The following is a 27,691-nucleotide window of genomic DNA, read 5'->3' on the forward strand; positions in this document are numbered from 1 at the left end:
ATGGTTTTCTTTGGAGGACCTTTTGGGGGCCATTTTCAGTGCCAAGAACCCTAAGGTTCTTCGAAGAACTTTGAGGATCTTAGCCGAACCCCTGTTGAACCCCTAATTATCAATAATAATAATATGCATAACAATAATGACAATAACACAATATTTTAGTTCTTATGCACTCACTAACTGTAAGTCGCTCTGGATAAGAGCGTCTGCTAAATGACGTAAATGTAAAATGTATGTCTGAATCTGGACATAAACAACATCTAAAGAAGGAAGTGCACCTCAAACACAATGGGGCCAGTCCTAAACTAAACTGAAAGTATGTAGCCTACTGACTTGGGGATGTCCCATATGAGAGAGAAACATTAAGGAACATTTAACTTTTGTCCAATCATTTGAAAAGTCTGTGGGATGAGCTGTTGAATGAGCTGTAATAATAGATCTCCTGGAAACTTCATGGGCTGCGTTTAGACAGGCAGATCCATTTTTTTTCCTCCACTAATTGGTCTTTTGACTAATCACAGCAGATATTTTTCAGAGCTGAGTGAAAAAAATATAATGATTGGTCTGCCTGTCTAAACGCAGCTCATGTTGCTTTTTTCTTGCTGGTAAATGAGTCACATTGCAGCACAGAACAATAGAGAATAGATCTTCCACGGTACTGTTATTTACAAGAACAATAAAAAGAAGTTGAATCAGATATGCACATTCAGAGACTGTGTGCAATGACAGGAGGACACCTTTTCAAACTTCCTGTTCTTCGTTAGGAATTAACTAATAGCTTTATTCCAATTCTTCAAATCATTTGGCATTTAAATTGGTCAGTGCTATGCAGAATCCTTGGGACGTCCCTACCCAAAACCCTTACCCTAACTTTAACCCCTACCCTTAGCCTTAGCCTTAGCCTAACCCTAACCATAACCATAACCCTTACCTTACCCTAACCCTTATCTAACACTAACACTTACCTTAACCATTTTACATTTAAGATTCAATGGGGGGTATGGACGTCCGAATGATCCCAAATAGCAAGAAACCTATTTAAATTTGGTGAGTGCTTTTGGCATTCACGGTTTATGTGGGGAATGTAGTGAAAAAGCCCAAAGTATTGCATATGAACGAGTATAAACTGTATAAAAAAGAAACTACATTTACCAGCACGACATTCATTAATTGCGCATGCCCATTAGCTCAGAATTTGAAATTAATGTTGTTTTGACGCCATGTTGGTTTTCATCGAGGAGAGAGTTTGACGACGGTCCTGGGAGATGGAAGGACTTGTCTGAAATCTACTATCATCTGGTTTTATATGATAATTCACATAAAAGGATTGATTGAATGAATGTCTACTAGCAATAGGCCATTACAGGGTCTGAGTTTTGGATGGTATTAAGACTCCGAGAGTCGAAAGAACGAAGCCATTTGTGCCTAACCTGAATTTTCCCTTGAGGGTAGTCGGAGAAGAAAGCCAGCGGAGGGGCCCAGTCACAGGAACTCCGGTGTGCCCTCTAATTGCGAAAACCACAGCTTTATCTCGTTTTTATAGCGACATAATATTGTCAACGGAATGGCTTGTGGGGCTACTTTGAAAAGGACTATGGATTTCGATCCATTGATGAACCAGGCGTCCCCCAAAAGGAGGAGATGCACCCCAATGTCTCAAGCTGCCTCAACATCATCACCCCAGAAATATCTGCGTATGGAGCCCTCACCATTTGGAGAAGTGTCGTCCAGACTCACAACCGGTTAGCAACATTTCATAGCTACTAGATATAAGGCATGAGTGGGAATCTATTAATGAAATGTGTTATTAGGGCACCTTTTGTGAGGCTAGCTAGATGTGTTCGCTTAGCTAACTAGTTGGCTAGGCAATGTCAGTCAAATGCCTGACTAGTAGCTAACGTTACAGTACTGATAAGCTTGTAAGCACTTCTTGCATTTGTTGTTGAAACCTGTGACTTAGACACAACTGTTTGCTCAACTAGCTTGCTAACTAACGTAACCTAACATGGCAGTTAGGAGGCCGGTGATAAACCTTCAAGCTAAGCTAACTAGCATAGATCTTATTAATGAGCATTTGACATTTAGCCAGACATTTGGCTGATAAACACTTCTTGACTTTAACAGCAACAGGATGATGGCATGTAGCCATATTGGCAGTATATTAGTCGAACATAGTGGTGTAAAAATACTTCAAAGTATTACTTAAGTAGTTTTTTGGGGGGTATCTATACTTTACTATTTCTATTTTTGACGACTTTTACTTCACTACATTCCTAAAGAAAATAATGTACTTTTTACTCCATACATTTCCCCTGACACCCAAAAGTACTCGTTTCATTTTGAATGCTTAGAAGGACAGGAAAATGGTCCAAATCACACACTTATCAAGGGAACATCCCTAGTCATCCATACTGCCTCTGATCTGGCAGACTCACTAAACACAAATGCTTAGTTTGTAAATGATGTCTGAGTGTTGGAGTGTGCCCCTGGCTATCTGTGCATTTGCTTAATATAAGGAATTAAGAAATTATTAGTAGTATTTTACTGGGTGACTTTTACTTGAGTCATTTTCTATAAAGGTGTCTTTACTTTTACTCAAGTATGACAATTGGGTACTTTTTCCACCACTGGTCGAATATGGCTACGCATGACACCCCCTAGTCCAGGGGTTCCCAAACTTGGCCCTAGTACTACACAGCTGGGGGGGGATTGGTCCAAGTTTGGGAAACCCTGCCCTAGTTTGTGCTTCGGGATGGGGTTCTCATTTGCTAGGGAAGTGGCTAGCTAGAGTTTTGTGGCTTTTGTCCTTGAATTAAGGTGGGATTGTGGTTAGTTACTTAGTGAAATATCAAGACGACTCACAAGGTATATTGCTAGAGTATGTTGTGCAAATTGTTATTCGGAATGATTGATTAGCTTGCCCTAACCAAATCTTGCCCTTGTTTTCCATTCCAGAGCAAATCCTGCACAATATCAAGCAAGAGTACAAGCGGATGCAGAAGAGAAGGCACCTGGAGAACAGTTTTCAGCAGACCGAGGGCTGTTGTCCCCTGGAGTCACAACCCCATAGCTCCATCATTAATGGATCCAGTCTGCCAGGTATGTCCAATCTGCTTTTACTCAGGAAGGACATCAGGAGGAATAAAGACACATCTGAGGGGGTTCATCAAATGGAAACCATTGTTTGCCTCACAACAATGTTAATCCCTTTTGTTAACTTGCAGTTGTATGTCTCTTGGCTTCATTGAATGTCAGAATTTTTTGGCCAAAGTTTCTCATGTGATTTTGAGAATGTTCTCCCTGATAATGGATTCTTATTCTCTATACAGGAACATCTTCTGGTGCCGTCTCCCCATCAAGAAAAGAGCAACCTCTATTTACTTTGAGACAGGTTGGGATGATCTGTGAACGACTACTCAAAGAGCGAGAGGAGAAGATAAGGGAAGAATATGACGAAATATTGACAACAAAACTAGCAGGTGTGTTGGAGAAACTGTTTCTGTGACCTTTGTTTCTCTGCAGAATATATAGCACTATCTATTTATTGTCAGACCTTTTTTACTCTCTTTTTGCAGAGCAATATGACGCTTTCGTTAAGTTCACTCATGATCAGCTAATGCGGCGATTTGGAGAGCAACCTGCTAGCTGTGAGTAACAAACTTTTACTCTGTCGGTGCAGTGTTTACCATATATTAATTTAGCAGCATCGCACCGCCGCTGCTAAATTGTTGCCACCACACCCCAAAAATTTGACTGGGGGAAATATAGCGACGCTAATGATAAGTATTTTGGTAGATGGAAAGACTTTCCCCAAAATCTTCTCAATTAAATGTTAACTAGCTACAAAGTAGCCTATGCCTACCTGGCAGAATGATATCATGATTATTTCCATCAATCCAATAGGCAATTGTTTTGCAAACGCCATCACATGTGCGCTACAGAAACACTGCTAACCAAACAGTGCTAGGTGCATGCGTCCTTGAATAAAAGGGTAACCACTAAAAAATCTAAATGTCTTAGATGTTTCTCAGACCTCTAAAGTGGTCTCCTGGTGTGGTTTTAGCATTGCTGTGTACTTAGAACATCCAATTGTGTTGTTTTTCTATATAGAACGTGTGAATTTTGAGAGTGAAAACCTGAACAACCCCCCCCCCCCCATCTGTGACTTTTGCCACTGCTGAAATAAAAAAAAATCTAGGGGAAAAACTGCAGTGACATGCCTCCTCCCTTCTTTATGAAGACCACTGTCACTTCTGTATCATGCTTAATGTATTGTGAACTCTGTATTCATAGCTGCTCTCTCTCTCTTCCTCTCCAGATGTTTCCTGAGTGAAACCTCATGTTTGATGGAATACCAATTTCCCATTTTATTATTGCTAAAAGCTCCCCATCTGATTCTCTGTCAACCGTATTCTCCAGAGACTCAGGGGGTCTAGTTGGACTTGTAGCAGTGCCATATCTCCCCTGTGGGCTTATGCTGCCATGTTAGCTTCTCTGTGGCAACTACATTCATTTCAGCGACTGGTATTTGTGCTGTGTCCCAAATGGCACCCAATTTACAACTTTTGACCAGCGCCCATAAAGCTACGGTCAAAATTAGTGCACTATATAGGAAATAGGGTGCCATTTTGGATGAAGCCTTGGAGTGCTTCCTGCTGTCAACACATATATGGACCTCTGCTACCTATTACTCTACCAGTGGCCTCCGTTGTTTTAATTGCTGTATTGATATTTATTAGGCCTTTTATAAAGTGACCTGCCATTCCCAACTCTGCTAACCTCGTCCCAGATCTGTTTGTGCTCTTGCCAACTACATTGCTGTCCTTGTCAAGCTAAGACAATGAGTGACAAGGAGTTGGCATTATAGCCCAAATAGTCTGGCACTCAGGCTACGACTCTGCCACCACACATTAGATTTATTTTGTTCCATAAACATGTTTTTTTGTTGCAAAAATGATGACAAATAACCTTTTTTATAAAATCAATATGTACATTTGGGGGGAGGGGTGGTCCACTATAAAAGAGCAGATCAATCAAGGTAGCTTCTGGACTGGACTCCAGGAGAGGGCATCCTGGCATTTATCAGTTATGATTACATTGTAATGGTAAATGGCCTATGTACATTATGTAGTTTTGCTTGACCTTTGTTACAGTTATCCTTTTTGTTCATAAAAAAAAATTTGACTTGGGTTGGGAAAAGTTCATGAATAATAGGTTTACATTAAAGGGTGTTCCGGTTTGACGTTGTCTTTTTCATAGGAAAAAATGCTAGAGTAGTTGACATCTCTGTTCAATTTAGCTCCTCCAAGTGTGCTGGAGAAGGTTCCACTTCAGTGATTGCTTTTGATGGTGTTGATTTTGGACTGTGTATAATCCATCGCCTTCACCATTTGAGGAGGAGTATTTATTAGAATATGCACATGAAAATCTGTCAGCAATTGGATGGAAACCTAGCTACTGTGAAAAATGTAAATGTGTTTGGACAAGATAAAATATCTTCAATCTGCATAAAAACAATGTGCTCATTTTCCCACCAGATATGTGTGCATCAAATTGATTTGTTATGGATAAAAGCAGGGACGGCCTGTTCAATAGGGCGATATGGGCGACGCACTGCCAAACGGGAAAAGGAAGGGATTTTTTTTCTAATCAATTATATCACGGCAACAGTAGTTATCAGTGTTGTAATCTATACGTCTGATCTGCCACAGTGCCACACTGCCACTAAATGTCGAATCAGGCTAAAGTCGTGCTTCAAATGGCTCCACCCCCTTTTGGGGCGATTTCAGTCAGATTGAAAATCGCCCAGAACTTCTGTCATAGACTCCCATGTAAAATCTATTTTTTTCAAATTTCAGAGCCTTCAATACAATCTCAATGGGTGTCTGTGGGCTTGCACTTACGCGCTTTCGTCACATGAACGTAACTAAGAAAAGAGAGGGTAGCAGCGTCAATCAATTCACTACTACTATCAACATGGCTAGGCTTCAGTGCAACTCGATTGTGTCTTTGAAAGAATTTCCTTTTTGTCGGCGAACAAATGAAGATAAATTGGCAACGAAACAATTAGGACCTCCCAGACCAAATTTAATAATTCAACAGGTTTCTACTAAAGGGGGGAAGTCCTACACCCGAGGATTTTCCAAAAAATGGTACGAACGAAAAAATAACATTGCCACTCAACTGGATGAGGGATACAGGCTAGCTGTCCGCCGCCACAACGATGAGGTTAGTGTTGATAATCACAAGTTTACTGGAGAACTGAGACCAAGTAGAGACTTTGGACAGGGTGGATATGGTTATATTGCGATATTGTCAATACAGTATATCGTAAAGTATCACTATGTAACTCGATTTCTTTCACCCCAATCCCTCAAATTAACGGTAAATAACTGAATTGTTTGCCCCACATTTAGCTAAGATGATTAGCTAGCCAGCTAAAATGTTTTATTTAGTTAGCAGTCGCATCTACAATAGTTTACTGTCAATAACATGTCTCCAAAAATGACGTGGTGTCTCCAATTGTGTTGACATTTTACAATTGCGATGCGCATCCATGAGTATCCACTTTCTGTAGCTCAGCTGGTAGAGCACGGCGCTTGTAACGCCAAGGTAGTGGGTTCGATCCCCGGGACCACCCATACACAAAAATGTATGCACGCATGACTGTAAGTCGCTTTGGATAAAAGCGTCTGCTAAATGGCATATTATTATTATTATTATTATTATTATTCCAGCCTTGTGTAGGTCTCCAATTTTGTCCCTGACATCCTTGGAGAGCTCTTTGGTCTTGGCCATGGTGGAGAGTTTGGAATCTGATTGATTGATTGCTTCTGTGGACAGGTGTCTTTTATACAGGTAACAAGCTGAGATTAGGAGCACTCCCTGAGATCAGTCAATAAATGATTCTGGTATTGACTTATATGCTGCCCCTGTCTTCATGTTGTTGCTGGACATATCTTTTTAAAAATGTGTGTAGGTCACCTAAATCATCAGAAAAATTGCCCCTCCTGAGAATTTTTTCAGGAGCCGCCACTGGATAAAAGGTTGTGCGTGATGACGTAGTGCACATACAAATACCCTTTGCGGTTAAATTCCTATGTACCGAATAAAAAATTATAGTTAAATGGGATTCCATCACATTTTCAACTCTACTGATGGTTTTCTCACAAAAAGTGTTGCGTTATGTAGATTGTGCTCACTGATATTGGCATGTGCGCTCTGGGCAACAGCTCGCAGATCCAGTACCGGTACATGTGATTATTATGGACAAAAGAGCGAGGTTATTTTTTATTTTTCAAACGGCAGCCAAGAATCGATGATCATGTCACCAGAATAAGGCACTCGATATTCATTGGAAAGGAGCATCAAACTCATCACCGTGCGCTTTCACCACCCTGTGAAATTCATAATTAATTTAATCTGTAGCCTAATAAACTGCATGCTTTCTCAACCAGTAAAAGTGGGAAAGGGGGACAATTGGATGCATTCAACTGAAACGTGTCTTCCGCATTTAACCCAACCCCTCTGAATCAGAGGTGCGGAGGGCTGCCTTAATCGACATCCACGTATTCGGAGGCCGGACCACGTGTCATCGTGTTTACTTTGATATGATGATTATTATATCAATATTTGCGCATAAAAGCGTTCCATCGACATTTCTCAAATTTTACCAACACAAAAAGATCCCACCTTGTTTAACATATTTCGTTTTTTCGACATTTGGAAAGTTTACTGACACATTTTCTGTTTCCATCAGGCCTGTCATGACAGTTTTTACCCAACATGTACTTTACTTGCAGAAAAGGGTTGGATGGAAACCTGGTTAGTGTAAGGAACATGAAGCCTATGACTTCATGTTCTCAAACATATAAAACACTGTGTTTTATCTGTCGAGTTAGTACTTACCGGTCAAATTCAAATATTCACTGCTCTCATAGCAATTGTGTGGTTACAGTATCAGGTGTATTATTGACCTTAGAAATATACATTTTCTTAATTCTTATTCTGCATTGGAACTCATATTTGACCTATTTGAGCCAATTCCTTTAAGAAAATGTATCACTAGGAATACAAAATAAATGAAAAAGTGAGCACTGCATAAATATATCAGTATTTGCATGTGCATATTTCATTTTGGTAGCACAGTCTGAGTGTGAGGACAGACGATCAGGACGTCTTGACGAGACGACTCCAGAGAGCGCCGAAGTAGAAATCGAATGCACCCACTTTGGCATGACGTAGTCAGCAAATACACCACTTCGATTGGATGAAACGTGTGAGGTTGAGTTCGAAGATCACTCAAGCAGGAAATGAGTGTGAATGTCATCAGCTGCAAAAGCACGCATGAATGTAACATGGAATAATCTATTTTATGATCATTGAATGTGATTTATGAAAACACGGCATTGATGTCGACGTATGCACATGGCTTGTTATTTCAGAAGAAGTATTGCATCGAAGGTAATCGCATGTGTTCTGTATAATTTGTGTTGCTAGCTAACGTTAGCTGTATGGGGTTTCCTGTAGTGCATAATGTTAGCAAATATTATCCGCATGTTACTGCCTGGCATTCTTTAGAACCAAGATGCCCTCGGTCTGTTTAAATATATAACTATCATCTCCATCGGCCAATTAACATTGATATAAGAGTATTCTGAATATTTCAAGCTGGTGAATGTAGGTAATCATGACTTCAAAACATAGCAACAGTTTATGCTATGGGGTTCAATTGACACAACAACAATGCAGTTGTTTTCATGTTTGACCTCTCTTGGTTTAGCTCTCTAGGGCTTTGGGACGGTCTGAAGATGCCTTCATTTCTGCTCTCTGTGCTATCCCAGTCTCCAAAAAACAGTTAAGTATGTGTGTTCAGTGGTGGAAAAAATCCTGAATTGTCATACTTGAGTAAAAGTAAAGATGCCTTAATAGAAAATTACTCAAGTGAAAGTCACCCAGTAAAATACTGCTTGAGTAAAAGTATTTGGTTTTTAAAATACTTAAGAATCAAAAGTAAATGTAATTGCTAAAATATACTTAAGTATCAAGTATAAATAATTTCACATTCCTTATATTAAGCAAACCAGACAGCACAATTTTCTTGTTTTATTATTTTACGAATAGCCAGGGGCACACTCCAATACTGAGACATAATTTACAAACAAAGCATTTGTGTTTAGTGAGTCTGCCAGATCAGAGGCAGTATGGATGACTAGGGATGTTCCCTTGATAAGTGTGTGAATTGGAAAAATGATCTGTCCTGCTTAGCATTCAAGATGTAACTAGTACTTTTGGGTGTCAGGGAAAATGTATAGAGTAAAACGTACATTATTTTCTTTAGGAATGTAGTGGAGTAAAAGTTGTCAATGATATAAATAATAAAGTACAGATACCCCAAAAAACTACTTAAGTAGTATTTTAATGTAATTACTTTACACCTGTGTGTGTGTGTGTGTGAGAGAGAGATCTGCTGAATGAAATCTCAGTCCTAGTCTGGTCCTTACAGATCACTCAATCAAACATGAGTATCACTACACAGTCACCATGTTTCTCAATGGTTCTTATGATATTGTTCGCCTCAGGCAATCCCCTGATTTCCGGTTGTCAGTCAACACTCTGCTGAGGAATGGGATCCTGCCAGCTAATGGAGACCTCCAGGCACAGACAGAGGCTCTGGCCAGACAGGTGGGGCCCCTAGCGTTGAAGGGTGAAGTTGCAGTCTAGATGCTGATCTTGGGTCAGGTTAGCATCTTCCCCCACTAATGGTTACGGTTTGGATTGGGGGAGGAGAAACGGATCCTAGATCGGTACCTAGGGGAAACTTCACCCTGAAACGTTTAGTGGTCAGTCACATACTCACACTTCACTGATATTTTGATTTCACGCTCCTGTCAGAATTACAGTGCATGTTATTTCCTTTCAGTTAAAGCAAGACAGTGTGGTGGAAGAAATATTTGCTGGACGGGGAGTGATACACTTTAGAGTTAGTCGGACTCTGTTAGTACAGGTGAATATGCCTTTTACCCAACTTTTTTCATTTTGATATTGTCAGTTGGAAAGCTGCAGACTGGTTGAAATATTTGTATCAACCAGCATGTAGGAATAAAATGTATATAATTGAACAAGACAACCATCTGGAAGTCTACACATTTGTTTTTGTTTTGTTGTTTCAGAAAGTTTTAGAGCAGTTGTGCCAAGAACGTGACAAATTTGGTGTGAAAAGTGAACTTTTCGATGGCCTCAAAAAAGGAACAACTGTGGTGGAGTTTAGGTATTGAAATATGTTCTCCTCAACCGTCCATTCGTTGGGATTGTTTCAGAGTAGGTGGTTGAGGCAAAGTGTTAAGAGGCAACCACTAAAGAAAAAGCTACCTTCTTTTATGAATTTATTGACAACATTTACCTTTTGTTTTTCTTACAGTTCTCCAAATATTGCCAAGAAGTTTCATGCTGGACATCTGCGTTCCACCATTATTGGTGAGACTCAGTTGAAGTTCTTTAACGTACCAGGAGAGGGTAGAGTTTATTGTCATATTGTTCCTGACCTCAGGCTAAATTCAGGATGTGTTTGAAATATTTTATCTATTGTGACTGAAATGCACAATGTTCTTTTTAGGTAACTTCATTGCCAACCTGAAAGAATCCTTGGGAAATAATGTATTGAGAGTGAATTACCTGGGAGATTGGGGCATGCAGTTTGGTGAGTTAAGCAGAGAAGAATAACATAAAGGAATACACTGAGAAGCATTAAAGGTAGACTCAGTGAAATGATGTTGCCACAAGCATCAAAGCAGATATTTCCATGCATGTGATGCAAGACTTCGCTCCCACAAAGTCACACACAGTGAGTGCACACATGTCACTGTCTTAATTATTGGATCAGTACCACTGAAAAGTTTTTTTGGGGACAATAATGTCCTCCAGGCTAGATGGACGTCATATTGTACAATTTGTGTCTCCCGTTTTCGTAGACCTATATTAGATGGTTGCATTCAAGACAAGGACGTTCTTACTGATCTGTTTGTCAGTGTCAGCAGAGTGGGCTACTAATTTGTGTCGTATTAAAAAAGATGTTGCTTGTGTCTCCAGTCATATAAAGTGTAGTAAAATTGCATGAAATGTGTTTATAAAATGCCAAATTCTTCTCATGCAAAGAAAGGAGAAGAAATGCCTCTGATTAGGCCTACTCTGTCACTAGGTGCTCAGGCATACATTGTTCAGAACTGTCTGTTTTGCTACCAGTGATTGAGTTATATTATTAGCCTAAATTATGACTATGCAATCTACACATCACATTAGGAGTAGTAACCTATCTTACATTATTTTGCAAATGGGAAGATGGATGCATGCAATCCTTTATTGTAAAGGATTTTATGGTGAAAAAACTGCTTCTCCAAACTTGAAACTCACGCACTGCCTGGATATCGCCATTTGAAGTCGACCTTGATGTGACTTGATAGCGTGTATTATGCATCTATTTCACATTGCAATATATGTGCCATTCCACAAGTAAATGAGTCAATTTATGAGGAGGTTGAGTAGTGGTTGACATTGTATATGCCGTTCCACAGACCTTTAAACCTAATATTGCGGTGATAATTAATGGCTGGGGTCATTTCTGTTTGTTTTTGTTTTTCCAAATAGCATTTTAGAGTATAAATTGTGTAGAAATGCAGTAAGCGAGCTTCAACTTTGGGCACCTACGTCATATCACGAAGTCTACCTTTAAGCAAAAATAAATCTAGATATTTGATTACTGGTACCACAACTTTTTGAAAATAAGAATGATAGTTTTCGCTGAAAGGTATAGTAAACCATTGCCTTTGGAAATGGGACCAGGTTTCCATAACCTCTTCTTTGCCTGTGGATTTTAGGTCTGCTGGGAGCTGGCTTTCAGCGCTTTGGGTGTCAGGAGAAATTGAAAAAGAATCCCTTACAACATCTATTTGATGTAAGTTTTGAGAATCATAGTAGTTCTGAGAGAAAAGTTGAACCACTGCCCTCTTGTGTTCTGTTTTTTATGCAGTCATGTCAGTAGGTGTGAACACGTCTTTGGCGGCCTACCCTTACATGTTTGTGTGTATACATGTCCTGTAGGTTTACGTTCAGGTGAACAAGGAGGCGGAGAACAATGAGGTCATAGGACAGGCGGCCAGAGAGTTCTTTAGACAGCTGGAACAGCAGGAACAGCAGGCCCTGTTACTATGGAAACAGTTTAGAGAGATCACAGTGGAGGAGTACCAACAAGTCTACAAGGTATTGACCCGGCCTGCACACCTCTGACCAACTAGCCACTAGCCAAAAAGCTGTTGTAGGACTATACTGTTTTAATTTAATAAAACAGTTTGGGCAAAAGGTATTTACACTACTCAAGCAAACACTGTTCGTATTGAATTCCATGCACTGCCTAACAAACTCAGACAGGGTTGTCATTCCAGGAAAGTGCACAAGACTTTAGGGCCTTTGTAACACAGTTTTGTTATCAGATGTCAATATTAGTACAATGTGTTTCTGTTCCTCAGCGTTTAGGGGTTCACTTTGACATCTACTCTGGAGAGTCATTTCACCAACAACAAGCCCAGGAGGTGGTACAGCGGCTACAGAGACTAGGCCTACTAAAAACCACAGAGTATGTCACGGAAGCAAACAACCTTATGAGTAATGAAAGAGCATTGTGTAAATGTCATACACTAAGCAAACTGTCATCACAGACCTTTAAAGTAAACATTCCCACCCAACATCTAGTACTACTGTGTGTTTAGTTAAACAGAGAAATAATCTATGGATTATTTATAGGGAAGTATGTAGAAATAAAACAAATGTGAATTGTTCATAGGTAAGTGATTGTATATGTAGAAGAAGCGTGTCCAATTAACAAACAAAAGTGATTGTATATAACTGTTAACAGGAAGGGGACCAGCGTGGTGGATCTCTCTTCAGCTGGAGACATGTCCAGCTACTCCACAGTACTACGCAGTGATGGGACATCTCTCTATATCACCAGGTCTGTGCTGCTTTAGAAGGTTGACAGTGATGTTATGACTGGTGTGCAAAACCTTAGTAATTATCAAGTGACACGAATCTTGTTTATCATTTTTGTCATATTGTGTGTTTCCAGAGATCTTGCTGCAGCCATAGATCGAAAGGAAAGGTACAATTTCGATGAGATGATCTATGTGGTAAGTATTCTGCCAAACTGCTCTAACCCTCAGCAATGGCTACAAAAAGTAGTGTTATATGAACTTTTATCTAAACTTATTAACATTTGTTTCTTTGTGAAGACAGACAAAAGTCAAGGGATTCATTTCCAGCAGCTGTTCCAGATCCTCTTGGCTATGGGACACTCGTGGGCTGAAAGGTAAACACTGTGTACACAGCTGTCACAATACAAACAATCGATTGTTTCTACAGAGATAAAGTATGGGACTATCTGGTTTGAGGGTTTGGTTTTCACCCTCACTGTTATGCTGCAGGCACAGAGATGCATGCAGTTGTTGTATATGTTTTATCTGTTATGTTTATGTATATGTAGGTATTGTTTTATCTGTTTGGCTGCAGGTGCCAGCATGTGCCGTTTGGCCTGGTGCAGGGTATGAAGACGAGGCTGGGAGAGGTGGTTTTCCTGGAAGACATTCTGGATGAAGCCCGGGCTAGGATGCTCAGGAACATGAGCCAGTCTAAGAGTAAGGACATGGCATGGGATTCATTATAGCGATTTTGTGTGCGTCCCAAATGAAACCCAAAGTAATAGGAATTTGCAGGTGAACAAAAGAGAAGAGCAGTCCCAGATAAAGTCAATCAAAAATCAATCTGGTTAATTACAAGTTGCAACAGGGAGACACCACCCAGCACAGAAGCAGAGAAAATGTCTAACTGGCCTTCTCGGAGAAGGCCATTCTACCATAATCAGCAGACAACTGTTCTGTAAACACCAGCCCAATAGGCTTGTAGGAAGTCAAAACAAAAGGCAGTGACTTTGTCAGCTGCTAAAGAATCACACAATGTTTCACAGAATACAATAATAATCAGTGTCATTGTACCTCCAGTCTGGCGTCAATCACTATCAACAGATATGAGTTGAATCCACAACATACTGCATCGAGTCTAGTGACCATCAACCCGAGTGTCACAAACAGAACACTGGAAATCATGTGTATTACAGAAAGGGAAAATATTAATATGCTAAACTATGTTAATCACTCTAAACTGAATATTAACTTAATTACATTTACGTCATTTAGCAGACGCTCTTATCCAGAGCGACTTATAAATTCATCTTAAATATTCCCATTACACCCTATTTCCTATATAGTGCAGTACTTTTGACCAGGGAACATAGGGCTCTTGTCAAAAGTAGTGCCCTATGCAGGGAATAGGGTGCCATTCAGGAGTCAGCCTAGGTGTATAGTTATTAGTCATTAATAATCTGTCAATTAACGTTCTTTAAATCTCCTCAGCCACCAAGGAAATGGTGTATCCAGAAGACACCGCTGAGAAAGTGGGGATCAGCGCGCTCATAGTTCAGGTGAACCAGTTATACCAACCTTAAAGAATATGACATACGAAGGACAAACAAAACAAAGGGTAAGAACACTGTGGGTGTGTACGTGTAGCGACAGGTGTCTCTTTGGAAATAGGTTATTGAAGCATAAAAATAATGGAAGATTGCTCTAGGTTATGCTCAGGCATGATCCTGTTTTCTGTCTTTCCTGTCTCAGGACTTTAAAGGGCCTCTAGGATCAGACTACAAGTTTGACTGGGACAGGATCCTCCAGGCCCAGGGTGATACCGGGGTGTTCCTACAGTACACACACGCCAGGCTCTGTAGGTGAGCGATGAGGAACCATTCACCAGTTCACAACCTGCAGGACCTTCAAGAATATAGAATGCTATTACAATTTTTTCGTTTTGTTATTTATTTAACTAGGCAAGTCAGTTAAGAACAAATTCTTATTTACAATGACGGCGTACTTGTAAAGCCCCCCGGCCAAACCCTCCCCTAACGATGCTGAGCCAATTGTGCGCCACCCTATGGGACTCCCTATCACGGCCGGTTGTGATACAGCCCGGGATCGAATCCGGGTCTGTAGTGACACCTCTAGCACTGTAATGCACTCGGGAAACAATACATGAACTGACTCGTGATTAAGAACTCATTAATGTCTGACTTCTCAACAACTGTTGTCATTTCAGTTTAATACATCAGCATGGCGACGGAGAGGAAGGTGCCTTTGACCCGTCACTTCTTATAGATCAGAGGAGTATTTCTATACTCCAGCACTTGCTTCGGTAAGCGAATGCCCTCTAACCCCACACATAGAGGAGAATGGTCAGGGTTACTCTTCACTGATTGCATGATGGGCCGGGATGGTTCCGACCAGGAAATAAATTCAATAACCTGTTCTCGTTCCTGTTGCATTTCAATATGTCATAGAGGAATGTAAATATGTGGGTGTGGTATTGGGTGGGGTACTCAGATGAACAGATACGTGTTGGTAAAATAAATGCAGTCACACCAGAAAATGCTGTTTTCACATCATTCACAATGTGACGTGTGCCGTCTATTTTCAGCTATGACGAAGTTCTATACCAATCTGCACAGGATCTGCAGCCAAAACATCTCGTCAACTTCCTTATGACACTGAGGTAAGGAGCAGGATGTTCATGTGTAAAATCCAGGCACTATGGACATGATTATATTACCTAACCATAAAATGTATTTGATCTCCTTCCTGGCTAGTCACCTGGTTGCATCAGCACACAGGGAGCTGCCAGTGAAGGGAAGCCCTCAAGCTGTCGCACAGGTAGATAAGCACTGATAATTTGCTCAAATATCTTATTCAATAGTGTCATTTCAGTCAACGGATGCATTAAGGGCCTGGTGTACTCAGATTAAATGCTATCCAATGAATGGCCTTCCTTGGAAAATGTATTTTATACGGGCATAGCCATATAGTTTACAAATCTACCTTTGACCATTTGTTAATAGGTTTTAGTACTATCCTTTGATAAGGAACATGTTCATGATGTAAACTGTTGAGATATGATTCAGATAATTTGTTAATCCTCCTCAACAGGCAAGGCTGCGGCTCTTCAGTGGTGTCTGCACTGTGTTGGCCAACGGGATGAAAATATTAGGCATCACACCAGTCGAGAAAATGTGAACAATCAACGCCTGCTTGATCAATGTTCCTGTGTATGTAGTTATTGTATTAATGTAAATAAATGTAGTCTTGATTTAACACTTCCACATGATAAATGACTGGTTTCTGGTTGCATCAAATCCAATGGTCTTTGCTTTGACAGGATAGGGAACTGCCCAAATATCTCCAGGTGATTATATACAATGCCATTGGAAAATGTTCAGACCCCTTGACTTTTTCCACATTTTGTTACATTACAGCCTTATTCTAAAATTGATTATTCTTTTTTCGCCCTCAATCTACACACAATACCCCATAATGACAAAGTAAAAACAGGTTTTGACATTTTTGCTAATTTATTAAATGAAAATATCACATTTACATAAGTATTCAGACCCTTTACTCAGTACTTTGTTGAAGCACCTTTGGCAGCGATTACAGCATTGAGTCTTGGGTATGACGCTACAAGCTTGTAAACTCTCCTTCCAGACTCACATTAAGCATTTCCAATCAAAAGTTAGATCTAGAATCGGCTTCCTATTTCGCAACAAAGCCTCCTTCACTCATGCTGCCAAACATGCCCTCGTAAAACTGACTATCCTACCGATCCTTGACTTCGGCGATGTCATTTACAAAATAGCCTCCAACACTCTACTCAGCAAATTGGATGTAGTCTATCACAGTGCCATCCGTTTTGTCACCAAAGCCCCATATACTACCCACCATTGTGACCTGTACGCTCTTGTTGGCTGGCCCTCACTACATATTCGTCGCCAAACCCACTGGCTCCAGGTCATCTTAAAATCACTGCTAGGCAAATCCTCGTCTTATCTTAGCTCACTGGTCACCATAGCAACACCCACCCGTAGTCTGCGCTCCAGCAGGTATATCTCACTGGTCATCCCCGCAATTTTTTCCAGTTCTCTGCTGCCAATAACTGGAACGAACTGCAAAAATCTCTGAAGCTGGAGACTCTTATTTCCCTCACTAACCTTAAGCGTCAGTTGTCAGAGCAGCTTACCGATCACTGCACCTGTACACAGCCATTCTGAAATTAGCCCACCCAACTACCTCATCCCCATATTGTTATTTATTTTGCACCCCAGTATCTCTATTTGCACATCATCTTTTGCACATCTATCATTCCAGTGTAAATTACGAAATTGTAACTATTTTTGCACTATGGCCTATTGATTTATTGCCTTACCTCTATAACTTACTACATTCGCACACACTGTATATATATTTTCTGTTGTATTTTTGACTTTTGTTTACCCCATATGTAATTCTGTGTTTTTATCGCACTGCTTTGCTTTATCTTGGCCAGGTCGCAGTTGTAAATGAGAACTTGTTCTCAACTGGCTTACCTGGTTAAATAAAGGTTAAATAAACACCTGTATTTGGGGAGTTTCTTCCATTCTCTGCAGATCCTCTCAAGCTCTGTCAGGTTGGATGGGGAGCATTGCTGCACAGCTAATTTCAGGTCTCTCCAGAGATGTTAGATCAGGTTCAAGTTCAGGCTCTGGCTGAGCCACTCAAGGACATTCAGAGACTTGTCCCGAAGCCACTCCTGCACTGTCTTGGCTGTGTGCATAGGGTTGTTGTCATGTTGGAAGGTGAACCTTCGCCCCAGTCTGAGGTCCTGAGCGCTCTGGAGCAGGTTTTCATCAAGGATCTCTGTACTTTGCTCCGTTCATCTTTGCCTCAATCCTGACTAGTCTCCCAGTCCCTGCCGCTGAAAAACATCCCCACAGCATGATGCTGCCACCACGCTTCACCGTAGGGATGGTGCCAGGTTTCCTCCAGACGTGTCGCTTGGCAATCAGGCCAAAGAGCTAAATATTGGTTTCTCATGGTCTGAGAGTCGTGAGGTGCCTTTTGGCAAACTCCAAGTGGGCTGTCATGTGCCTTTTACTGAGGAGTGGCTTCCGTCTGGCCACTCTACCATAAAGGCCTGATTGGTGGAGTGCTGCAGAGATGGTTGTCCTTCTGGAAGGTTCTCCCATCTCCACAGAGGAGCTCTGTCAGAGTGACCATTGGGTTCTTGGTCACCTCTGACCAAGGCCCTTCTCCCCCGATTGCTCAGTTTGGCCGGGCGGCCAGCTCTAGGAAGAGTCTTAGTGGGTCCAAGACCTTCAATGCTGCAGACATTTTTCTGATACCCTTCCCCAGATCTGTGCCTCGACACAATCCTGTCTCAGAGCTCTACGGACAATTCCTTCAACCTCATGGCTTGGTTTTTGCTCTAACATGCACTGTCAACTGTGGGACCTTATATAGACAGGTGTGTGCCTTTCCTAATCATGTCCAATCAATTGAATTTACCACAGGTGGACTCCAATCAAGTTGTAGAAACATATCAAGAATGATAAATGGAAACAGAATGTACCAGAGCTCAATTTTGAGTCTCATAGCAAAGGGTCTGAATACTTAAGTAAATAAGGTATGTTTTTTATTTTTAATACATTTACAAACATTTCTAAAAACCTGTTTTCACTTTGTCATTATGGGGTATTGTGTGTAGATTGAGGAAAATCATTTATTTAATCAATTTTAGAATAAGGCTGTAACGTAACAAAATGTGGAAAAAGGAAAGGGGTCTGAATACTTTCCAAATGGACTGTAAATGTCCAGGCTCTCCCAGGTGAGATTCTGTCAGCTGTGTATATACATTCAGTACTTCGTCAATTGTGGAGTACTTGACATTGACAGTGGTTCATGAAAACTATTGTCCAAGACTAACAGCAGTCACACAGTAAACAAAAAAATAAGGAATAAAAACCCAATGGTATTTATTTTCTATGCATACATTCTGCCTCAGCGCCACACTCCCCACAGAATATTGAAGCATAAGTGTATTTGAAATACCTTCCCTTAATGCTCCAGCATCACTGATATAATGATTCATCTATATTATTTAAGTTCCTTGCCGACACTCTTATTATGGGACACAACAGTAGACTTCAGTGTGAAAGAGGGCCTATGGGCAGCTCCAACACAGAGGTCAGGAAAGACCATAAACATTTTTGTTCTTCCAGACTTCAAACAGTGATCAGTTTCTGCCTGGACTCAGTGTCTGCTCTTGGAAGCTTGGTGGTGTCTTGTTTCGGAAGTCCATAAAGGTATATGGAGACACACACCAGCATTGCTCCACAGGCAAAGGTAGCAGCTGCATGAAAAGTGAACATGGTTACTGAAAACCTGCCATGGACTATTGATAAATTCACTCAAAAATATGTTCAAATCAGTGTTTCCCCTATATTCATTTAGCAGCGGTTGCCCACAGGTGCTAAATTGTTGCGATCGCTGCTAAAAATGATGTAATTTAGTAATATATAATTATCTGCCGAGACGCACTTTAAATGGATAGTAGTTGGCTTAATGACTGGAAGTCTATGGGAACAGGTAGCATGTCATTGCGCTAGTAGCAATGTACCCACCCGTTGCCACAACAGCTGAAAATAAATCTTAAGGAAAACACTGCTAAACTATATTAGTACTCGCGTGTCAGAGACCACACAAAGCCTAGTGGCTGAACAGTAATTTATGATAGTCCATGCCCACAAAGATGTGAATGATTTGACTCACTTATCTGTAGCCCAAACAGAGTGACGGATGCCACAGTAGAGAGAACGATGGCGGCTGCAGCAGAGAAGCCTTTCATGATATTGTCTGTGTACTTCACCACCACTGATGTGTACAGACCACCCACACTGGCCAGAACTGGAAGAAGAAAATACCAAATGTAAATTCAATGTACAACACACATTTACATTAGGAAAAGTTTAAAACAATGTACATTTCTCCAGGCATTGTAGAAAAGAAAGAAACTCAGGAATATGTTCATGTATCAATATTGAAATTTGACTCACAGACTACAACGCTCACCCAAGGCGTGTAACCGTAGAAGAAGCCTTTCTCTATGACCTGAGCACCCTCAGTGATGTAAACACCAGCGAGGGTGACCACGATGCCAGACAGGTACATCTGGATGTTCCTCACCCATAAGGATGTGTCTGAGCTCTTTAGGACCTTCTCAAAGTACACACCTGTTCAAACACAAAGGGACACCATTAGATAAAAACCTGCCATTATCATCATCAATTATGTTATAGAATATTAAAAGGTATAAAGAGATAGCAAGATTACCTGCAAACCCAGAGCACAACACAGCGACAGCAATGGCCATAAACCCCAAAAAAGGGTTCTGCTCCACCTAAAAAGATTAGAACATGTCGAATACTCCTTACATACCAAGACATTTAGCCCCCAACTTTACCATGCCGGCAACCTTTTGCCGCCTTTTCTTTATATCTGAAAGGTATTGCCAGTAACAAAGGAAAGCCAGTGCTTTTAATTCCACCAACCGACCTAGTCATGATTGCAGTAAAGTTCTATCTACGGCTTAGTATGAAACGTAGCCGTAATGCCAAAGCAGCATTGGCACGAACGACCATAGAATTAAGAATTATAATACTAGAATGGACATGAACCTTCTTATGATGGGATAAAGGTCAGTCATTTTGGTCAGGGAGTTGGTCAACCATGGTTTGCCAGTGCTGTGATAAGATAGTGTAAAATAATGAATTTGAAGAATTTCTGCACAGTATGTTTGTTAACTAGCTAGCCAGCCAGTTTTAGAGGAACTGGCAAATTAACTACAAATATGCCAATAGTCCATTCAAACAACGCAGTCAATTCACAGGCTGAAATCAGTTGATGATAGGACTTGGAAATGCAACAAGTACTGATATTGTATCATAATAACACTCACAGCTTTCCAATAAAACAAATAGAGACATTTATTTGCTAGGCAGCACCCATTACTAGGCTGTAACCTTGGCTGTTACATTTGTCATTTAGCAGCCCCCTGTGGGAAACAAATCCACAACCTTGGCGTTGCAAACGCCATGCTCTACCAACTGAGCTACATCCCTGCCGGCCATTCCCTCACCTACCCTGGACGACGCTGGGCCAATTGTGCGCCGCCGTATGGGTCTCTCGGTCACGGCCGGCTACGACAGAGCCTGGATTCGAACCAGGATCTCTAGTGGCACAGCTAGCACTGCGATGCAGTGCCTTAGACCACTGCGCCACTCGGGAGTTTCACATAGTGCATGCTTAGTGGTGGGCTGTTTTCTTAACCACAACTGGATGAATCCATAAAGATTTACTGTGGGGTTGAATATGAAAATACTGAAATAAAGTAGGCTAATGCAAAAAGTCATGTATCAAATTGTTGCTTACTGAAACTCCCAGTCATCCAATTGTTATCATACATTTGAAGCAATAGCCTACTCACGTCTGGTCAACTAGATCAGTGCTTCCCAAACTGTGGGGCATGCGAGGTGTCAGCTTTAAACATACTCTTGAAAGTTGTAATAATAGAATGCACAAGGTGCAATTTTGAAATGGGCAGTGCATCATCATGTTAGTCATTGCATGCCTTAGAGAGCTATTTATAACTTGTCATAAATGTCCGGATCAACTAGCCTATGTCAGTTGACGTTTTTTTATTTAGGTTTTTCAGTCCATAGATATTGTTGTACATTTTTTGTCACTCCAATATCACATGAATACACATTAGACAATGTATAGAATTGTAATTTAAAAAATAGTTTTAAAACTGCAAAATTCTCTTTGCACCCCATGACAAAATGTGTAGAATTGCAGGAAATAAGCTTTAAACCTGCAAAATTCTCTTCCCGAGTGAAAAAGTTTGGAACCACTGAACTACATCATTTCAGCACTGTTTTGATTGGGACAGTGCCATCGCACTGCTTTGAGAAGTGTGGGGACCAATGACTTATATAAACCGCTATGTCTTTGCTAATAAGAGCCTTTGAAGCCACCGGGCCGCAATTATCATACTCTTCCTATCGGGGCTTTGATTAATGGAAGTGAATCAGGGAAAAAACAATATCCCCAAATTAAATGAGCCAACTTGTCAACAATGCCACGAGGTGTCACAAATAGATGCAGCCAGCACCAATTCAAGGGATGTGGAAAGACATTTCATATGTAAGTATAACAATTGTTAGTGTAGAACATTTTCTTTTTGGTCTATTTTGAGAGAGACTGCTCCTGACAGCTTTTGTAACTATAGAAACGCATGTAAGCAAACGTCCATGAATGCTTGCTAGTTTACAAAACGATAACCCATTGTTGATGTTATTAAGCATGGAAGGAGTGGTGATACATGCGTAGAATTTTAACTGCTGTTCTTATGGATTTTCTAATAGTCCTTTCACAAATATTGTGCATTGACAATGAATGTAGTTAACGTTAGCAGCTGGCCTAGTATTACATGATGTATACAAAAAGGCCACCAGTGAACCCGGTGTTTTTTACAGTCTGAGTGAACCAGTTCTTAGGTTTATTGTCCTCGACTATTGCAATTTCTTTTTACTGGCTTCACATTGATCTTAAATTGGTCAGCAATATTGAAAACATTATGGGATAATGCATTAACTTCTCCAGCTTTGCATTATAGTAATCAACATTGTGTAAGGGATAATCAACAACAAGCGGCTATGCATTCTATGGAAAATAATGAACGATGTGGAAGGTGTGTTCCACGACACCTTTTCAGAGAATGCATAGAGCCACGAGTTGATTATCCCTTTTATACCATGGCTATAAATGTGTTCATTTGCCTCTAGAAATGTGTTCAACATCCACTGAAGTAGCTAGCAAGTTTACTAGATAGCGACAGTAGTTGCCTTGGTAACCAAACAAAACAGACTTGCTAGTGCAGATAACAAACCCTTAAGAGACGCCATGGAAACATATTTAACAGGGATGAAAAGAAAGGCGGAGAGAGACGGAGATAATGAGACAAACGTAAGTCTCCCGAAAGCTAAGACGAGGAAATATGACGAAGCGTATGTCGCGCTTGGCTTCACTGTGACTACGGTGGGAGAAGAGGAAAGACCGGTATGTTTACTGTGTCTAAAAATGTTGGCAGCGGACAGCATGAAGCCAAATAAATTAAGGCGTCACTTAAATACATTACACCCCAATCACGCTGATAAGCCGCTTGAGTTTTTTCAGCGAAAACGTGCCGAATATTGCCAACAATCTTCCCGCTTTGTGAATGCTACTTCAGTAAACCAGCGAGCACTGTTAGCATCATATAAGGTGGCGTACCAAATTGCTCAGTGCCAAAAAAAAAACAATCCATAGCAGAGGAGCTGATACTGCCTGCAGCATTAGACATGGTCTCTGTCATGCTGGATGACGCAAGTGCTGCAAAAATAAAAACTATCCCTCTGTCCAATGACACTGTCGCCAGACGTGTATAAATGACATTGCTAACGATCTTAAAGAACAGCTGGTAGATAAACTCAAAGACAAACGTGCCTTTTGCCATTAATGCTGACTTCCTCATTTTGCTAAAAAAAAAATCAGCACAAATGGTTTTATTCATTTTTGTTTTATAGGTCAGTGTTTCATATATTGGGCTCCTGAGTTCATGTTGCTGATCAATTTGAATTTATTATTATTTATTGATTATATTTTATTTTATTTTTCAGTATCAAATGGTCAAAAAAAATTTACAGTTTAAATAAGCCAAATTTCAGGCAAATTGATGCACTTTAAGTCTTTTCTGTTACAGACTAAAAAACAATGTTAATAAAGTTATTCTTTGTTGTAAGTTGATCTATATTTCTTTATTTTATTTTCTTTAATGTTAATAAGGATACAATGTTATGCAGAGGTGTACTTAGAACAATTTCATAGACAAATGATACTATTTCCAGTTGCGGCGGAGAGTTGGGGGGCGCGAAATGTTTACTTCTTCCTAGGGGGGGCGCAACAGAAAATAATTGAGAAGCACTGAGCTAACCAAACCCTCAGTCCTAGAGTGCTATTATGAAAATCAAATTCAACAATGCCAATAATGTTTTCAATTTGACTTTTGCTTTCAAAAGCAACTCAAACATAGAACATGTCATTGAATTCTGCCATGCAAATATACTGTGCATTATAGGGAAATAATGCATGCTCTAGAATGCCCTTCAAGACAATCAGAAACGATTATTCAACAACACCATGGTATAATGCTTTTTAGTGTAGAGAGCTACAGGTTTTGGAAGATATACTTATTTTTTCTCTTTCATTACAGACACTAATACATACTATTATGTATTGTAAAAAAAAAAAAGTATGAACTGAACAGAAGCCAATCATTTTTATTTTTTAAATATACAAATATTTTGGATTTTAAAAATAGTTCTTATGTAGCAGTCCCCACTACAACAACAAAAAATACTTAAAGCATGTATTTTTGTCCTTGAAACATTACATTGAAATACTGTAAATTTCCATTAATTCCTATGAGGCTGTTCCTTATGAGGAGTATCATAATGGCGAACGGTGACTTCAGAAGAGCCCCCCCTTACAGTCATCTAGTGCAGGGTTTCCCAAACTCAGTCCTGGGCCGCCCCAGTTTATTTTAGTAAATACTTTAACTCTTATTTTTCTTAAAACTGCATTGTTGGTTAAGGGCTTGTAAGGTCTACACCTGTCGGAGCATGTGACAAATAAAATTTGATACAGGGAATGTGTCTTGTCTGTTTAATGAACAAAATATTTATTTCATTTGCATGGGGCAGCCATGTAGCCTATAGGCTGCAGAAACCAGTAACATAATTCAACTGAAAATATACTATTCTATTCATGCCATTGGATGTATTTAAAAGGTTTATGCTGGCAAGAATGTGGTAAAAATGTGCCTTTTTTTTTTTTTTTTTTTTACAGGCAACATACCATAAATCCTATGTGAAAAGTGTATAAGATCCATATCAAATAGACATGGCAGAGAATTCCAAACGTCAAACTTTGATCGTAAACAAGCCATTAGAACATCAGCAACAAACCAGTATACCCATTGGCCATGTCTCCCTTGTAAAATAGGTATTCTGACCTCAATGGGACTTCCTGGATAAATAAAGGTTAAATAAAAAGCCAAACAGAAACACTAAGGGTACCTGGACTTTAGTGGCCTCTGCCGGTTTCCACTGGACCAGTGCGACGCCCCCACACAGCATAAAGACTGAGAACCACTGCAGCCTGCTGAGAGAGCGGTTCAGCATGAGGACCATGCACAGGGCTGTGCACGGGATCTTCAACTGATAGGTCACCTAGGTAGGGATATACAGTGAGAATATGAGCCAGAAAGGAAATATAGACATATCAATTCTTAATGTGGTGTTTTCTGCAGAAATCGTGACATTTCTAGTTTATACCTGATACACAGCTGCATCAAGATTGCTCAAGGCAACGAAGGCCATGTTATTCTGAACTGCATAGACCACAGAGGGAACACACAGTTTCAGCAGCTCTTTTGGACTCCAAAATACATGTTCAACTATGGATGCTTTTAACCTGCCAAAGCTGCCAGTTTCTCTGCAAGGTGAAAATGAAGACAAAAATGTGTAAAATCTGAGCTACTGGGGCATTCATTCAACAAAATACTAAACACAAGGGTGTTCTACAGTTTTTCTTCAAGGCAGAGACCACATGTAAAGAGCAAGTGATAGCTATCCAAGTGCATTTGGAACATTATTTGGATGGTCATGAAAACAGTAGTACATTGGATATACTTACTTGGTCAACATCCCAAGGCTCAATAACAATTTAATAACCTCTGTGATGCATACTGCTGTTGTAGAGAAGTACATAGCTGTTGATGATATTGTCCTTGTGTATCGTAATACCACGGTGTAAGTTGCTGCCACCAGTGTCATCACTGACAGACAGTACACCTTGAACATCACACTCACTGGCTCTGTTGAGAGAGGACAATTAATATTGACAGCATGAAGTGTGACGTTGACAGCAAGTAAGGCAAGGAACTGAAAATCACAGTGTGGACGGCCACCTATTGACGAGATTCTCATTCGTTACAAGAACACGCTATATAGCCGGGGCCGCTAAGTTAAGACAGTTGTATCTGGACTCAGCAGCTGGCTAACAAGCTAACTAACTAACTACGTAGCATTGCGCTTCAGTTCAGAGAAGCTGTCTTTTTTTCGCTAGATAGCTAAATACCAAAGACAATTTGTTTAACTTTAGTGCGTTGCGCTATCTTGCTGCGTTAAATAGTTCCGAAACAGAAATTAGTAAATAACATTGCAAATAAGCATAGCTAGCAGATTTCACTTACCGTTAGTCATGGTTAACTTGATTGTTATGATCCGTTGTTAGACAAATGCTTGGGTATTTAACGTGATCACCTAGCGAGGTGTCTAGCGACAAGTCTGACTGAACTTTCCAAGTATGATTATCAGGTATGAAATCCTAAATAAGGTAGTCGTCTTCTTCTTCTTCTTTGGTATCATGGCGTTCGCACATTTTTTTGTGCATGCCGCCACCTACTGTGCGGGAGAGTGCTCACGTTACATTTTGTGATACAAAAATAAAAAGGGAAGGGGATAGGAAAAAATTGCACCACTACACCTATTTCCCACTATTTCATAAAGACGGGGCTCTTTCGTTCAACATATCTTGTAACTCTTCTGAAGTAAAACCTTGTACACCCAAGTATTTATCTGCAGCTGCCACCACATCTGTTTTCTGTTATTTACGTTCCATTTCTGCGTTACAGTTGATAATCATGGCAATGAATGCTAAGAAGCCAACCTTACTGAAGCACAAATTCGTATCACTCTGTATTGGCCTAGGCCTACTACTCACCCTTGACCCTTGACCCATCATCCTCTACTCTCCACTGCCTCAGCATATATGACACCTTCTGTTCTTCTCTGACCCTGGCAATCTCAACCTGTCTCTCTCGCACAGGGCACTTCTGATCCTCAGCAACATGGGCACCCCCGGAATTAACACAATTTTTTACACCTATACTACACATTCCTTTGTTCCATGCCCTCCTGCAGACTTCTCACATCTCGGAATCTCCCTCCTACACACTGCTGCAACATGACCATAAGCTTGGCACCTAAAACAGCTTAGTGGGTTCAGCACAAAAGCTCTAATGGGATCACTGACATATCCTAACATGACTTTGTCAGGTAAAGACTGCTTCAGAACTCAAACGGACCGACAGTGGCTTCTCAGTTTCACTACGCGCACCACCGGGTCTGCGTAGCACCAAACGGCGGGCGTCACAGACACAGGGAATCTTCCATTTCAGTTGCTCCACTTCAACACTTAACACCACCCCAGTAATCACTCTTTTCCAGGGCACCCTGCTCCGGAGAGCAAAGCAAGTCAGATATCTTGCCCCGAGGCATGTGACACGAAGTGCCCGCTCTCTCAGGGGGGAAGAAACACAGAAAATCGTCACACTTCGAGCTACCTTCCCCAATTTAACAGTACCCAATTTATTTTCTACCCAGCCTGTGACTACATATGGGTCAGCTAAAAGGCATGGTTCCACTTTCTCCAAAAAAAATGTAACTCCCACTGACCCAGAATCATCCTTTGGATGACCATCAAGGCGAGGCTCGGACTCGCATGTAATTCATCCTCACTCTTGTCAGGTTAAATTTCAGAGCCATCAAATCAAATCAGACAGCAGAGTATGG

The 27,691-nt window shown here is 40.6% G+C and overlaps 3 protein-coding genes across 4 annotated transcripts; 2 read left to right on the forward strand and 1 right to left on the reverse strand.

Moving 5' to 3' along the window:
* Window positions 1–1,212: 1,212 nt before the first annotated feature.
* LOC121549032 (akirin-2) lies at window positions 1,213–5,236 on the forward strand. The gene is made up of 5 exons (XM_041860820.1): window positions 1,213–1,739; window positions 2,953–3,096; window positions 3,327–3,476; window positions 3,573–3,644; window positions 4,316–5,236. Exons 1-5 carry the CDS (start codon window positions 1,562–1,564, stop codon window positions 4,324–4,326), a joined length of 555 nt encoding a protein of 184 aa, XP_041716754.1. The 5' UTR covers window positions 1,213–1,561; the 3' UTR covers window positions 4,327–5,236.
* Window positions 5,237–8,212: 2,976 nt separating this feature from the next.
* Window positions 8,213–16,243, forward strand: rars2 (arginyl-tRNA synthetase 2, mitochondrial). 2 transcript variants are annotated; one of them, XM_041860821.2, is made up of 20 exons: window positions 8,213–8,460; window positions 8,780–8,853; window positions 9,579–9,681; window positions 9,920–10,003; window positions 10,170–10,267; window positions 10,418–10,473; window positions 10,613–10,696; window positions 11,871–11,947; window positions 12,094–12,252; window positions 12,519–12,625; window positions 12,905–13,000; window positions 13,115–13,175; window positions 13,278–13,354; window positions 13,555–13,679; window positions 14,454–14,521; window positions 14,715–14,824; window positions 15,190–15,285; window positions 15,568–15,642; window positions 15,737–15,800; window positions 16,074–16,243. In XM_041860821.2, exons 1-20 carry the CDS (start codon window positions 8,419–8,421, stop codon window positions 16,158–16,160), a joined length of 1,743 nt encoding a protein of 580 aa, XP_041716755.1. In that variant the 5' UTR covers window positions 8,213–8,418; the 3' UTR covers window positions 16,161–16,243. The 2 variants fall into 2 exon arrangements, with proteins under 2 accessions (XP_041716755.1, XP_041716756.1); XM_041860822.1 differs by lacking the exons at window positions 8,213–8,460; window positions 8,780–8,853; window positions 10,170–10,267 and having other exon boundaries at window positions 9,649–9,733.
* A 2,664-nt stretch (window positions 16,244–18,907) lies between these two features.
* On the reverse strand, window positions 18,908–26,469 carry slc35a1 (solute carrier family 35 member A1). Its single transcript, XM_041860824.2, has 8 exons — window positions 26,311–26,469; window positions 25,752–25,932; window positions 25,391–25,550; window positions 25,133–25,285; window positions 20,289–20,355; window positions 20,012–20,188; window positions 19,728–19,862; window positions 18,908–19,308 (listed from the first exon to the last, which is right to left on the reverse strand). Exons 1-8 carry the CDS (start codon window positions 26,318–26,320, stop codon window positions 19,181–19,183), a joined length of 1,011 nt encoding a protein of 336 aa, XP_041716758.1. The 5' UTR covers window positions 26,321–26,469; the 3' UTR covers window positions 18,908–19,180.
* Between the last annotated feature and the right edge of the window lie 1,222 nt (window positions 26,470–27,691).

The sequence above is a fragment of the Coregonus clupeaformis genome, chromosome 33 (assembly GCF_020615455.1).
Source record: "Coregonus clupeaformis isolate EN_2021a chromosome 33, ASM2061545v1, whole genome shotgun sequence".
Lineage (NCBI taxonomy): Eukaryota > Metazoa > Chordata > Actinopteri > Salmoniformes > Salmonidae > Coregonus > Coregonus clupeaformis.

What these genes read in the sequence shown, in the direction of transcription:
- LOC121549032 (XM_041860820.1), top strand. Translation starts at nt 1,562, where the DNA reads ATGGCTTGTGGGGCTACTTTGAAAAGGACTATGGATTTCGATCCATTG. An exon ending in GTCGTCCAGACTCACAACCG is followed by an intron (nt 1,740 to 2,952) that starts GTTAGCAACATT and finishes TTTCCATTCCAG; the next exon opens with AGCAAATCCTGCACAATATC. An exon ending in TAATGGATCCAGTCTGCCAG is followed by an intron (nt 3,097 to 3,326) that starts GTATGTCCAATC and finishes TTCTCTATACAG; the next exon opens with GAACATCTTCTGGTGCCGTC.
- rars2 (XM_041860821.2), top strand. Translation starts at nt 8,419, where the DNA reads ATGCACATGGCTTGTTATTTCAGAAGAAGTATTGCATCGAAG. An exon ending in CCTTACAACATCTATTTGAT is followed by an intron (nt 11,948 to 12,093) that starts GTAAGTTTTGAG and finishes CATGTCCTGTAG; the next exon opens with GTTTACGTTCAGGTGAACAA. An exon ending in ATACTCCAGCACTTGCTTCG is followed by an intron (nt 15,286 to 15,567) that starts GTAAGCGAATGC and finishes GTCTATTTTCAG; the next exon opens with CTATGACGAAGTTCTATACC.
- slc35a1 (XM_041860824.2), bottom strand. An exon ending in AGCCTTGGGATGTTGACCAA is followed by an intron (nt 25,551 to 25,751) that starts GTAAGTATATCC and finishes TTCACCTTGCAG; the next exon opens with AGAAACTGGCAGCTTTGGCA. An exon ending in TCTGTTTGGGCTACAGATAA is followed by an intron (nt 19,309 to 19,727) that starts GTGAGTCAAATC and finishes CTTTTCATGCAG; the next exon opens with CTGCTACCTTTGCCTGTGGA.